The following is a 14,877-nucleotide window of genomic DNA, read 5'->3' as shown; positions in this document are numbered from 1 at the left end:
GAGATAAAGATAAAATAAGAGGTGAATATGAAAAGTAACATACTAATTTCATGACTATTATTAGAAAATAATAATTACAAAAAATAGGAAAATATCAATCAAGTAGCTAACACTACTCAATACATACTACGAGTAGCTAGAGCTGAGGAAACATACGGGTCCTCATAATGGGTTGCAATTAGCTGGATGGAAAATGAAGGCCCTTTAATTAAATCGGCCCGGTCGGTCAAATCACTATAATTCAAGTATTTTTTAACGTGTTATACAAATGTACATGTATATATAAAGCACTACATTCCCCTTTTCTTAATCATCCAACACTCTATTTCTCTCCTTTCTTACACAACATAAGATTATATATACTACATATGCTTGTTATGTCATAGTGAAAACTATATATTATACGAAGTACAAAGTATTATTTTTATTGTACAACAATGACTACCATGAACTTCCTAAGAAATATGCTTGTTTTTGTTTACGTTTATGTACTTTTGTTACTATCTCTTTCGGTCTCAGCTAAACCAGCAACATTTCAGCAAGATTTTAAGGTCACTTGGGCTGATACTCATGTTAGGCCTGTTGAAAGAGGAAGAGCAATTCAACTTAAGCTTGACCAATCCTCAGGTTTGTAATGATTAGTACAATTAATACACATTTTAATTCTAAATTTCTTATTAATATTCATGTATGTAATTTTATTGTAATTAAAACTTTAATACACTATACTATATCTTCTGGTTTTGTTTGAAAACGTACATGTTAATGTTAATTTACATTAATTTGAGCATGATGTAGGATGTGGATTCGCCTCGAAGTATAAGTATCTATATGGACGTGTGAGCATGAAAATCAAGCTTGTTCCAGGAGATTCAGCTGGAACTGTTACTGCATTTTATGTGAGTTTATAATCAAAGATAAGTTTAATGAAGAAAGAAAGAAATTAAAATGTTTATTAAAAGGCTTATCTTAATTAGTTTATTCCTAAACATATTTACTATTAGGATGTGATGTGATATATATAGAATATAGCTATATACAAGTGTGTATACTTGTATTACAACTCATGTTGAGACAAAAAAAATAGAACCTTATTAAGTTGCTAATTAAGGAAATAAAATGGTGATTATTTCATGCAGATGAACTCAGACACAGACACTATACGTGATGAATTGGATTTCGAGTTCTTGGGAAACAGGACGGGCCAACCTTATACGGTCCAAACAAATGTTTTTGCTCATGGAAAGGGAGACAGGGAGCAAAGAGTAAACCTTTGGTTCGATCCTTCCGCGGCTTATCATACATATACCATTCTTTGGAACCACAAACACACTGTGTAAGTCATTGGAATACGCCGTTTATCCACTGTTAATAATGTGTGTGACATTCTTGGTTCATGCAGCTGACCCCAGTCTTTTGAAAAATTTGCTTGTTTTCATAGTTATATTCATTTATAATGTGGTGTATTATCATTGTTTTAATAATTTGTACATTGTTGAATGTGTAGATTCTATGTGGATGAAGTTCCAATAAGAGTGTACAAGAATAATGAAGCAAAGGGAATCCCATATCCTAAGTCACAACCAATGGGAGTGTTTTCCACTCTATGGGAAGCCGATGATTGGGCGACACGAGGTGGACTGGAAAAAATTGATTGGAGCAAAGCCCCGTTTTATGCTTATTATAGGGACTTTGAAATTGATGGTTGTCCTATGCCAGGACCAATGACTTGTGCCTCAAATCTTCGTAACTGGTGGGAAGGTGCAGCTTATCAAGAGCTAACCCCTATGCAAGCACGATTGTATCGTTGGGTTCGCCAAAACCACATGGTTTACGACTATTGCCATGACAAATCGCGTTTCCCTGTTCCTCCCCCTGAGTGTTCGGCTGGGATTTATTAATTAATCAGAATGCATATGTAAATCGCAAAAATAGTGATTATTTTCACATTCTCAAAGGTTGGATACTCTCCTATAAGAGAGATGTTTAGGTACCACATGTTATTATTCCAGTTATGTTCGTGCTATGTATCAAATGTAGTACGTGGAAATATATATATATATGTGATGTCTCTATGTTTATCGATTGTATACTTATTTATGTGAAAGGACATATAATGTAACTTCAAGTATCATTGTCTATTGAATAACATTCCAAGCTAAGGTCTACATGCAACGAATTTAGCCCATGCAGTTTGTCAAGAGTAGTACTTGAATATCAAATTCAAAACATTATTTTGAGGGGTCAATATTAGCATATAATTGGGTACCACACTACCACTTAAATAGTTTATGTATGTTCATCCTTTACCCCCACCAAACTGACCAAAGCTTGCTGTATATTTTTTTCACCAAAGAATTTAGAGGATGAAAACAAGACAACATTACTACTGCTACTTGAACACACGTGAATGCATGGAAATTTTAAATTACTCGTACCAATCAAACTAAGATGTACGTTGAAATGCTAAATTTATCGAATTTTTCATCAAATACCACTGAGTTTAAACTTAATTCACCGTATACCACCAAAAACTTTGTAATACATCTTGTACCACTCAGTTACTGTACATTAACACAAAATGCCTTTTTCCTTAACTGCTGTTAGTCTGCCGTTTGAGGAATTTACCAATTCACCATATACCACTACTGTTAAAAATTATTTCACCATATACCATTATTTAAAAGTTATTTCACTACTTACCCACTTTTTTGTAACGGTAATATTTTTTTAAAAAATAACCCTTGCACACTTGTAACGGCTACTTTGTTTATATAAATGTAGTGTTTGAGGGAGATACTAATCAAGTCACACTTCTAAAAGCTAGAGTAAAAATGTAAACAAACTTTGTTTATATAAATTGGTAGTTGTTTGTCTTCAAAAATTTAGGGCTACATGATTTTGCAATGGTTGTAATAAACAAGTTTGTTGCAAAACAACTAAGTGGTTAACATTTTGTCCAAAAAAACCTGACACCAGTTTGAATTGTTTTCCCCAAAAAATTATACATAATGTATGGCAGCTTCAAGGATTCTAACTGTCAGCCTTTCTCTTCCTCCCTCTTCCTTTGCCTTGATGTGAACTGGATGCTGCATTTTCTGCTTGTTTTGTTGCTTCCTTTCTTGCCTTACAGGTTTTTGCATTGTGTCTCAACTCCTTGCAAAGACTGCACTTGTTGTTCTTGTGCCTCTTTCCTTTTCTTGCTTCATGAGATGCTCTCCTTCTCTGCTTAGCTGGTCTGCCTACAGCTCTTTTGACAGTTGGTGGTGCTATTTCAGGCACATCAAATGCTGGCCAGTGACTTGGATCTGACATAGGATGGATGTGGTCTCCATAAGTTAGCTTGTAAGCAGCTCCCTTGAAGTATGGTGACACATAATCTGCAGCTTGAAGTCTTTGGCTGTATATGACCCTTAGACCATGTCTGCATGGTATTCCTGACCTTGCCACTTCCCACAACCACAGGTCATTGTCTGAAGTGTGACAGGGAACTTCACATGCCCATCCCTGACCTTAAACTCTCCACCATCAGCTGCTGTCACATGACACAATCTGGACTCCTCACTTCTTGTCTCCAAAACTCCCTTAGCAAACTCTGTTAGCTCATTAGGATCCATATCAATTGCTTTGTCAAACCTAGAACCCATCCTTTTCATGCACCAATTCCTTACAGCTGGTTTAAGTCCAAAAAAAAAAAAAGAAAAAAAAAAAATAATCAACACAAAGAAATCACAAACCATCAGAACATGGTGCTTACTGTTTAATCACAAAGAAATTAAGGGGTCAAATGTTACCTTCCATTAAAGTCAGGACAGGCAAATCTCTGTTGTCCTTTGTACATGAGTTGAATGACTCGACAAAGTTTGTTGTGTTATGATCACAACAAACTGTTTTGTCAAACATGTACCTACTCCATTGCTCTTCAGTAGCTGTAAGGTAATCAAATGCCGCTGCATCATATTTCTTGATCTTTGACATTGCCTTGTCATACACATATGCATTGTATGCATTGGTTGCAATCCAAAAGAGTTTATGAAACTCTGTCCCACTCCACCCAGCTTTTTTGCAGTTAGAGTACACATGCTGACAGCAGACCCTCCTAGTTTCTCTTGGGAATACCTCAAAAAGGGCTGATTCAACACCCTTCAACATACAAACACAAAGTTAGTTACTGAAAATTAACAAAAGAAAGACAAAGTTTAATTATTTTAAAAAGCAAGAAACTAACCCTCATCCTGTCACTTATAAAAGTCCAGTCATCCCTTTCAGATCCATATTGTGCAAATAAGATCCTTAGGTTTCTGAAAAAGTAAGTCCAACTGTCTATACTCTCTGTATCAACCAGACCATAAGCTATCACAAAAATCTCATTATTGCCATCAATGGACACTGCAGTGAGCATGACTCCTTTGTAATAGCCACTGAGGTGGGCACCATCAATCTCTATAATGGGTTTGCAGCCACCCAAGAACCCTTTCACCGGAGCTGCAAAAGAGATGAAACATGCCTTGAACTTTTCACCATTGCCCCCACTGTCAGTCCAAGTAATGAGAGCATATGAGCCAGGATTGGTGGCCTTTATCATCTCAGCATATTTTGGTAACAGAGCATAGGACTGGGCAAAACCACCATGAATTTGTTCCATGGCCAAACACTTCACTTTGTAAAACAGCCTGGACTTTACTTGGATCCTAAACCTCTCCAGGCACATCCTTTGCAGTGCATTTACAGGGATATCTGGGTTTGCTTTCAGATCTGGCCTCAAATGTCTACAAAGCCATGCTGAAGACACCATAGGATTCTCTTCCATCCTCCCACAAGTTTTATGTTCCCCTTCCAGTATCTTTATTGCCCAGCTGACTTTATCAACAAGGACTGCTGCATGAATCCTCCAACTGCAATCATTGATCAGACACCTTGCAGTATATCTATGATTGTCAGCATAGTCTACTGTCACAGCAAAGCCTTCTTGTATGCAAAAATCTCTGAAGACATCATGAAATTGTTCCTTGGTTTCAAATATTAACCAAGGTTCAAGTTGAATTGACCCAAATGGTAAGTTAGACCAGACCTTGCCATTTTTGTACAGCTTGTCTAAAACATGAGTCCCATCTAGGTAGTCTTCAAAAGTCTTCTCTTGTATATTATCAGCTAGGTCTTCTTCTTCCACAATATACTCATCATCAAGGTTCAATTCCATATCCAAATCATCCTCAGCTTCTGAAAATTCATAGTCATCATCTTCACTATCCTCAGAAGGCCATGGATCAGATTCACCATCACTGTCCTCAACTTGCACAGGTTTTTTGCTCCTTGTATTCACTTCCCTCCCTCCTCTTTTATTCTTCACAACCTCAACACCATACTTTTTTGTTGTGCTTCTTGGCACCCTCCACTCTTTTGGTTTTAACTCTAGATTGCACTTTAGGCTTGGAAACAGAACTAGAAGCAGCAGTAGGTTGGGGTGGTGGGGGTGGTGGTGGTGGGGGTGGTGTAGGCTGCCTGGCTTGGGTTGGTGATTCATGCATGTGTGGATTATTTGGGGAAGCATGGTGTGTTGGTGTTGCTGGTGGAGAAGGGTGCTGACTTGGTGGTGGAGATGTAGGCTGACTTGGTTGAGTTGACAGCTTAGGTTGGGTTTTTTTTTTCTTCCTTGGAGTTACTTTTTTTCCTTCTAGGAGATTTTTTGGGTGGTGATGGTGTCTTACTTTTTTCATTTGAGGGTTGAGATGGTTCATTTTGTGAAGGTTGAGGTTGAGAATCTCCTGGAAATGACTCATCAGCTGCTGCAGTGTGGAATATCCTAACATATTCAGTCTTATCTTCTTCTGCATTCACAACAGGGACCTCTACAGCAACAGTAAATGGTTCTTGAGCATTAAGCTCCTCCTCTACTTCTTCAGCCTCTGCATTTCTCCTTCTCTCTTCCTCCTTCTGCCTAATTTTGTCAGCCCTCATCTTCAAAGTTCTTGCCCAACTAGCTTCTGCAGACTTGAAGACAACAGATGGGTTTTCTGTCTCTTCTATTAACACTTCTATTTCATCCTTCCCTTCATTCCACTCCCACATTTTCAACATTGCCCCATCATCAACTAACTCTAGCTTACGATTAGTTCTAGGTTTACTCACAAACAAAGTGAAGTACTTAGGGAGGAAAACATTCTGCTTTACTGAATCCTCAAACATATACTCAAACAACTCCATCAAATTGGTCTTATCAGTGTCATCCACCCTAACATCAAAACTACCACCTGGCGAACGAACTAATAGCCACAATGCACTCATCCTAACAATGAATAATAAGCAACAACAATTAACATCACATCACCAGTTAACATCAAACTTAATCTAATCACCAGTTAACAACTTCCAAACTAATCATTCGAAGTTAATAGCATAACATCCAAACTAACATAATCATTTTCGAATAAACCCTAACCCTAACTCAATTTCGCAAAAAACAACAAAATCAGAGCTCGAAAATCAAATCAATGAGAAGAATATTACCTTTAGAAAGCTTAACCCAACCCAGGTGAGAATTTCGAGCGAAATTCAGTCACGAACAACTTCCTCTCTCAAACCGCTCCAAACAGGTTCCGTGTTCAATCGAAAAGCCCTAATTATCGTCCTACTAGCAACGTCTACTTTAGATCGAAGAAAGTTTACAGCTTTTGGATTGATTTTTGAGGATCAACTTCAATGGTGAAGAACAGAGAGAAGCTTCAATGGAAAGGGAAAATGGGGGGTCAATTTTTTCGAATTACAAGTGTGATGTTTGGGGGAGTCAACCTTATTGATGGCGCCAGTTTTATGTATAAGGGCAAATTGGTAAATTCCCTCAAACGGCAGGCTAACGACAGTTAAGGAAAAAGGCATTTCGTGTTAATGTATAGTAACTGAGTGGTACAAGGTGTATTACAAAGTTTTTGGTGGTATACGGTGAATTAAGTTTAAACTCAGTGGTATTTGGTGAAAAATCCGTAAATTTATTAAGTTCTCCACTTTTCATGTTGATTGCAAAGTCTTTTTGCGGCTCCTTCGTAAAATAATAAATGGTATTTGTAATAATGATAATTTTTAGTGAGAAACTACCTTATAAAAAAAATATTATAATACACTATCTTATAAAAGGTAAAATGTTGTAATGTACTACTCTTGGCCGAATTTCCACCGTTAATCTAATTTTAAAGCGTTGCTACCTCAAAACACCCCCGAAACCACCACAGAGGTTGCTTTTCAAGGTGGTAAGGTTATTTTTGGGGTGGTTAGAAGATATTCCGAGTTGGTGAGGGTAGTTTAATTTCGTAGTTCGAGATGTTTATTTTTGGGGTTAGAGGTGGTGGGTTTGAGATTGGAGGGTGGTTTCGGCTTGTTGAAGGCAATAATTCCAAGTAGGTTGTGTTGGTTTTGGGGTGAAAGCGGTGGTTTTGGGGGTGTTTTGAGGTGGGTTAATGGTGGATTTCCGGCGTAGGTAGTATTTTATAACAATAAACATTTTGTTAGGTAGTTTCTTACAACATTTTACCTTTTATTAGGTAGTTTTTTACAACATTTTTTTTATTACATAGTTTCTCACAAAATCTAAGCTTTATTAGGTAGTTTTTGACAAAAATTCCATAAATTTATATGAATAATTGAAAGAAAAGTCTAATATAGTCTAGTGTTGGGCCAATTACATGTTCATATTGTTCGTGTGTACCTTCACATAGCTCATCTACTGCCTATGTTCTCTTTACTATCTATTGACATAGTAAATTATAATATTGGTATTTCATTACCTTAATAATTGCACAAGTATGTGTTACTGAGACTTTTCTTACGAGTTACAAAAAAAAAACATACTTGTCATTTCTTTATTCGTAAGATATTTAAATCTATTTGAAGAAGGTAAGGTAAATAAAAAATTAACTAGAGCAGTCAAGCTTCTCTCAAAATTGTAAATAATATGCCCCATAATATAGCATGTCATGACCAATAATCCCTTGTTATTCAGTGGAGATAGATGACCGATAGATCGATGGTAGCGCATTTTACTAAAAAAAACAAAAAAAAACCCATCGTGCGCAATATTCCAACTATGAAGTTCGCTTTGCCATTGAGATTGCATGCACTTGATTCTCTTACAAAATTACAATTATCACCAATATATACAATTTGAATAGGTTGTAAATTTTGTAAAGCTTGCACTTTGATTCTCTTACAAAACTACTAGGCTGTAAATCTTGTAAATTATTTTTACAGAATTGAAATTATTTTTGCTGAACTTAATTTTTTTTTTTTTTACTAAACTGAAGTTAATTTCACTAAATTAAAATTACTTTTACTTAATACTATGTATTATTTTTGTTAGGTGAAGTGAACAATGCAATGTCTAATAATAATGATAAAAAAGATAGTGGGACAACAAGATTTTAATCTTGGGAAATTAACTAATTTGAATTAGAGGTTTCTATGTATGTATATGTGAAAGTCCATAAGCAAGATTTGTTTTGAAATTTTATAGTTGGAGTCATATAATTATTTTAACTTAGGGTCTGTTCAAATTTACTTAATTTCAGTTCAGCTCCAATCAGTTTAGTTCTTAATTTCCCTCTCTCATAAAATATTTATTTCAGCTCAGTTCATCAGTTCATGTGGAAGTTTTTTTTTTTTTTTTTTTTTTGAAACAAAGTAATAAAGTTCTAATAGAATAACTACTATATATGCAAATTATTCTTCCTTTTCCACAAAACTTCGACATTATTGTACGTATATCTATACTAAAATTACAAATGATGATGAAGACAAAAAAAAAAAAAAAAAAAAAAAAAAAATGTACTCCGTAGGACGATAGAGTTAAAAATCAACGAGAGAATGAGAACCCATGAATTATACTCCGTAGACCGTAATAGTGAACCACCCTAGCTCTGACTCTCAGTGCATGCTTTTGGATGCAAGTGTTATGAGCCAAGTCGAGTCACATACTAGTTTTGTATATTTTTTCTTCGGAGAAATAGGGATAATAACATACTAGTTGTTGCCTTGTTGGTATAATCAGATGACTAATGGATGCAATATTGCAATTTTTTTTTTTTTTTTGGTGGTAAGGAAAAAGGTCCTACTAGGCCGGAACCTCTCGGGTAGCAAACTAGGCACTTTGGAGGGGGGGGGGGGAAGAATGAGGAAAGTCCCACACCAAAGTGTTTCTAATGGGGTTTGATCACAAAACCTCATGATTATGAGATGCAAACCTTACCACTAGACTAAGATATACTTGGCGGATGTGATAGGTTAGGAATCTTAGGATAGTCCCTCTTTCATACTATATCCAATTGAAGTACTTATACGCACCACCTAAACACCACTCATGGCGGCAATGTATTCAAATTACAGATATATTTTAATCTATACGTATCCCATGCACCTATACTCAAACTTTAGAAGTATTAATTAAATGAATTTGGAGCACGAGTGATGAGTGAATATGGGCCTATAAGGGGCATGTATGATTTTAAATCAGCTATTTATATCTAGTAACCACTATCCAATCAATGTGATTGGTGTGCCTTCTAATGTCACATATATTTTTTGGATAATGCTTACTTGTTTATAATTCTTTAAATTTATATGTACACAATTATGTTAGTTATCTTAATGAGGAAATGTGACATTAACGTATCAACTAATTAAAACAATTCCGGAGAGTACATGAATTAGTGAGAATTAAATACCTAAGAAATCAAATAAAATACCATTAATGGCCGCCATTAAGCAAGTTAGAACAATATCTTTTTCAACTGTAATGCTGTATAACTTTTAACATATAAGCAGGAAGTGAAGTGAACTAACATTTAAAAGGAGTTGTGGCTCATAAAAGGGTTATACAGATTAGACTAGACAACAATAGGTACTAATTAATGACTATAACATATTCAATAATTCTTATTAAATGGAAGTTATTAGTCATTTTAGCCAGCCTTTCATTGATTAAGCTATGCATGTATACCAACTTTCTCTGATAGTAACATTTATAATTAACCACTTTTGGCCTTATCTACTACTATTGAACCAATTGAAGTGATTGTATACTGTTTAAGTGACAATATTTGTTCTTGTAGTTATAACCACACTAATGAAGTATCAAGTATTTCAATTGTAAGCTACTAAGCTATAACAATCAATATATCCAGCTCAATCTAAGCTTATGAAGTTATGAGCATAATAGAAGATCAGAGGATAAAACAGCTAGCTCTGTGCCTTTCAGATGTATGACCTAAGGGTCAAATTTCATTTAGTTCAATGGCGCTTTCTATTCATTTATGTTTTTTTACAAAGTTGAGTTTATCTCAACTTTTTTCTAAACTGACTTATCTAAATATATTTGAATTTATTAGACTTTATTATTAGAACTAATTTTAGTTATATATTGTACTACTTGGTTTTAAATCTCTTATTTGCACATAAATTAACCTTTATTGAACTTATATTTTCCGAAATGAGTAAAAATTATAACAAAAGCACACCAAGACCTCATTCTAAGAGGGATTTTCCTAAATCCACGTTTTTTAATTAGGATGAGCCAATAATAATAATATAAAAAAAAATATGCCAAAATTTTTTATCAAACCGTTTATATGTATTTTTTTTCACCTTTAAATCAGTATAATTTAGGAATAATTAGTTCACGTCTTTCTACCAAATGTGCTTAAATATCTTTAATTTTAATAGGCAGTGTTTCGGGTGAAAACAATGGGACCTTGCCGAAGGTCCGCTGAAACGGAGAAGACTAGATTCGGTCCAAGTTATGTTGGGCCGAAGGTTTCCTGCACAGTAAACACACGTAAACTAGCCTCGGGGGTGTTTCCGAGGAAGGCCCCTCCGATGCTAAAGTCAGTACAATGTGTAGAAAGAGAACACTATGCAAGAGAATTTGTTGCTTGAGGCTTTGCTTGAATATATGAGAATATATGAGAATGTATGGGAATCTATGAGAATATGTGAATGAATGTGTATATATGAATATTGATGGCTTTTATACCTCTTCATACATGGAGAAGTTGGGCCTTAGCCCAATTGGCTTGCTTTGAGGGCTGACCTTTGACTTTAGCACAATTGGAGAGTTGAACCTTGACCTTGGGCTTTTAATTGGATCATTTAATGCCTAGGCCCAATTGGACTAAATTGGACCCAACCAACTTGCCCCCCAGACCCGATTTGGAAGGATGACGGGTCGGGTTTGATTTAATTCAGAAAAGGAGGGAAGTAAATGATTTAATTAATCCAAAAATTTGAATTTAAACCGTAATTAATGAGATAACAACGGTTAAGGCGGATGATTGTGGAAGTTGGACGGATAATGGGCAGTTTAATCACAAGGTCGTGTGTTTAACGGTTACTTAGTGGGGTATTTAAGAGAAATTGAAACGCGGACTCCCCGTATTCCCATTTCTGGAGATATAATCAGAGGCGCGTCATTTCTCCTCACTTATTCACCAACACAAACCCAGAATTCTCAAGAGAACCCAAGAACCCGCATCAAAACTTCGCAAATTCCCTGAGCATTAAGCTTAGAAACTGAGACTTGCCACTACGAACTCGTAAATCGGCAACTTTCGCTTCAGATTAAGGTAAATTCCTTTGATTTCAGTTTATTTTTCTTCGAATTCGAACTCCTTCCCTTTTTTTTCGACTTTTTTCTTCGAAATAATCAATGGCAAGAGGAGTTAGAGGTAGAGCCCGTGCTCCAAGAAGAGCAAGGCCAATTCCCGATCCTAGGAACAGGATTGGGACCTGGAATGGACAAAGGCCAGAGTCTGACCCTGCTGAAGGGATTAGGGCGACTCCAATTTCCTCGGCTCCTCCTCAGAGAACGGAGGGGCCGAGCGCTTCTGGACGGGACGATGAAGTTCCCGCTGTCCTTTGGGATATCCTCCCCGGGTTTTCAGAGTGGGAGAATGCCGAAGTAGCTTCGGCCATGATAAAGAACCGCCCCTACTCATGGTGGGTGGAGAATGCCGAACAATATCGGTTTGCCGAGCAAATTGAGTTGCATTACGGCATTTTTGAAGCTGATGGGTATTGGTGCCGAATGCCCGTGGCATCCGATAGAATCCATCGTCCACCCCCGGGGTATGTGGGGGTGTACACAAGACAGCTTCAGTATGGGCTGAGGTTCCCTTTGGACGTATTCGTCCGAGACTTGCTGATCCATTACAATATCTCCCTATGTCAGTTAACTCCCACCAGCATCCGAAGGGTGATGACATACTTATGGGTCTGCAAGTTCTTCAAGTATGTGCCGAACCTGCACTGCTTCAAAAAGCTTCATCGGCTAGTGCCAAATATTCAAAGTGGGCACGGAAGCCATGGTTCTGGGTGGTACCGGATTGAGTCTCGGCCCCAGTACCTAACCATGTGGCCGAACGACTCTTCAGACAAGGACTGGAGAGGTCAATGGATTTGGGTTAGGGCACCCACGGATCCGGGCCACCCTTGCGTCTTCAGCGTTCCCCGGTACCTTGCTGAGCCTGATCCCGACATGGGAACTCTAGGTCCCCCCGCAGATAACGGGTCGGATCCGAACCTTGATCAACAAAATATCTTCGGCAAGCTGCCGAACCGGGGGGGCAGCGGCCGAATGCAGCATATCCCGGAGACTTGGCTCCTCGATACGCATTATGTTTTCCAAGAGAACATGCTAGCAGCTGTTGGCCTCAGCCGAAAGTTTAAGGATGGTAAGCTTCTTCGGCTGGGGCCGAGGCTTTTTAATTATCTCTTTTTCTCCTCACTTCGCTTTTTTATGTTGTGCCAACCTAACTGAACTGACCTTTCCCCTTTTCTTTTTCAGAGCGGGACGAGACCAACATTGGCATTAACTACGCTCGTCTTGGTGTCAACCGAGAACGAGTTGTAACTGATCGGGCCCCGTCTATCACTGAACCGAGGCATAGGGAAGTTCATCTAGACTCTTCCCACTTCCAAATTGAGGTTGTTGCTCTGTATCAGAGGCAGAAGCCTTGGTGGAAGAAGAGAGACCCTTGGTTTCAGCTGCTGGACGAAGAAGCTGAAGCTGCCCGTACAGCCGAAGAGGTTGCACGGGTTATCGAAGCTTGCAAAGGAGGAGAAGGGTCCTCCAGAACTGCTGAAGAAGAAGCTGCAGCTAGGGCAGCTGAAGAAGACGAGGCTTTGCTGAAGACCTCGGTGAGCTTTCAGACTTAACTTTGTCTTTCTTTTTTTTTTTTTTTTTTTTTTTTGTACTCACACTCTTCCTCCCCCCTGTCTTTTACAGTCTGAAGAGAGTAACAGACACATGGAAGGGAAAGCCCCTGTTCGTCCCGAAGACCAGATACAAGAAGAGTCTTCAGACTCAGACATGGACGAGCAGCCCCTTCAGAAAAGGCGCCGAAGAATGGCCATCATCGGCCCTCATGACTTTCAGCGGAGGCCGATGACCATCAGCGTTGAAATAAGGGAACCCGAGGAAGGCAATGGATCGCCGAGGGTTCCCCGGCCACCACCCCAATCACCTCAAAAGACCCCTCCGCCACCTCCTGAGATGGAGGTGGATCAGAGAACTCCCGAATCTAAGGGAGGGGTCCAAGAAGAAATTCAGGAGAGTGCTGCTGAGCACAAAAATAAGGATCCCGTGATGCCCAGTGCTGAGGGTTTCACAGCAGACATTGCAAGAGAGGTCGAGGCTTTCGTCCTCACCCCTGAAGAAGAAGAAGTCATAATAATTGACTCTTCTGAGAAGGATGATGCTGAGCCATCCAAAGCTAAAGAAGCTCCATCGTCATCCTTTCCTTCCTTCCAGACTCTGCAATCTGGAGAAATGGGTTTCTCGGCCCCCCGAATTCCAATCCCAGATCACATCTGGGACCTCATATGGGGTCAGAACCGAGAAGGTGCTGCAGCCTACTTCGACGATTTTGCTGGCATGTCCGAAGTAGATAGGGCAAGAATCTGGTCGCTGAAGGCCACTGCTGGGATGGGCGAATCCAGCAGATCAGTTCCTGACCCAGCCAGGTCTAACCAACTGCTGATGATGCATTTATTATTATTATATATTTTTTTTAACTTGTGCTCCTGTTTTCAGTTCGTGCACAATCAGACTCTTACTGTAGAGCTGATAGATACCCTACAAGATAGGGTAGACGCTGCCGAGCACGACAAGAAGGTAGCCGAAGAGGAATTAAAGCTTGCTAAGCTGAAGCAAGCAGCAGAAGGGTGAGGAATACGAGAAAAAGGCTGTTGAAGCCTTCAAAACCTTCTGCGACGCTATGGAGAAGGAAGTTTTTCCCCCACTGATGGAAGGGGAAAAATTCCTCCAAGAGCACATGGGAGTGGACGTCTCCAGATTCAAGGCTGCCATTGAGAGCCGAATCCAGGAAGGAGCTGCTGCGCAAGCTGAAGTGCAGCAACGACTAGAAGCTCTTGAAGCCAGCAGAATGGCTGTTGAAGAGCTGCTCCAAGCCAGGGATGTCCAACTCTCAGAGGCTGCTGCTGCTGCTGAAGTTCAAAGAGCTAAACTCCATGAGGCTGAGGATCAACTGATGGCCAAAAAAGTAGAAGTGGCCCAGGCTCAGACAAAGGCTTCCCAAGTTCAGCAGGAGCTGAATGAGCTGAAAGGTTCCTCCTCCAAGCTCGCCGATGAGCTGAAGAAATCCAAGGAAGACTTAGAGAAGACCAAAAAAAGCTGGCTGATGCTGAGGCTCTACTCAAAGTCCGTGTCTATACCCAGGAAGAATATGAAATGGGTTTCAGAAACGGGTTCAGAGTATGCCGAAGAGTCTGCCTTCATGCTGAGCCGAAGCTGGACTGGTCCAAATGTGCTGAATGGGTCCAGAATCCCGAAGACCCTCATATGAAGTATGCAACTCCAGTCGAAGCTGAAATTCT

General features: G+C 38.9%; 2 protein-coding genes across 2 annotated transcripts; one reads left to right on the top strand and one right to left on the bottom strand.

Annotated features, from left to right (window-relative positions):
* The first annotated feature begins 293 nt into the window (after nt 1-293).
* LOC110722459 (probable xyloglucan endotransglucosylase/hydrolase protein 6) lies at nt 294-2,128 on the top strand. The gene is made up of 4 exons (XM_021901733.1): nt 294-627; nt 799-899; nt 1,140-1,336; nt 1,508-2,128. Exons 1-4 carry the CDS (start codon nt 438-440, stop codon nt 1,899-1,901), a joined length of 882 nt encoding a protein of 293 aa, XP_021757425.1. The 5' UTR covers nt 294-437; the 3' UTR covers nt 1,902-2,128.
* A 905-nt stretch (nt 2,129-3,033) lies between these two features.
* Nucleotides 3,034-6,285, bottom strand: LOC110685289. Its single transcript, XM_021861810.1, has 5 exons — nt 5,709-6,285; nt 4,229-5,412; nt 3,795-4,143; nt 3,443-3,673; nt 3,034-3,380 (listed from the first exon to the last, which is right to left on the bottom strand). Exons 1-5 carry the CDS (start codon nt 6,283-6,285, stop codon nt 3,034-3,036), a joined length of 2,688 nt encoding a protein of 895 aa, XP_021717502.1.
* Between the last annotated feature and the right edge of the window lie 8,592 nt (nt 6,286-14,877).

The sequence above is a fragment of the Chenopodium quinoa genome, unplaced genomic scaffold (genome assembly GCF_001683475.1).
Source record: "Chenopodium quinoa cultivar QQ74 unplaced genomic scaffold, ASM168347v1, whole genome shotgun sequence".
Classification (NCBI taxonomy): domain Eukaryota; kingdom Viridiplantae; phylum Streptophyta; class Magnoliopsida; order Caryophyllales; family Amaranthaceae; genus Chenopodium; species Chenopodium quinoa.
Note: the sequence above shows the minus strand (reverse complement) of the source record. Positions and strands in the feature narration are given on the sequence as shown.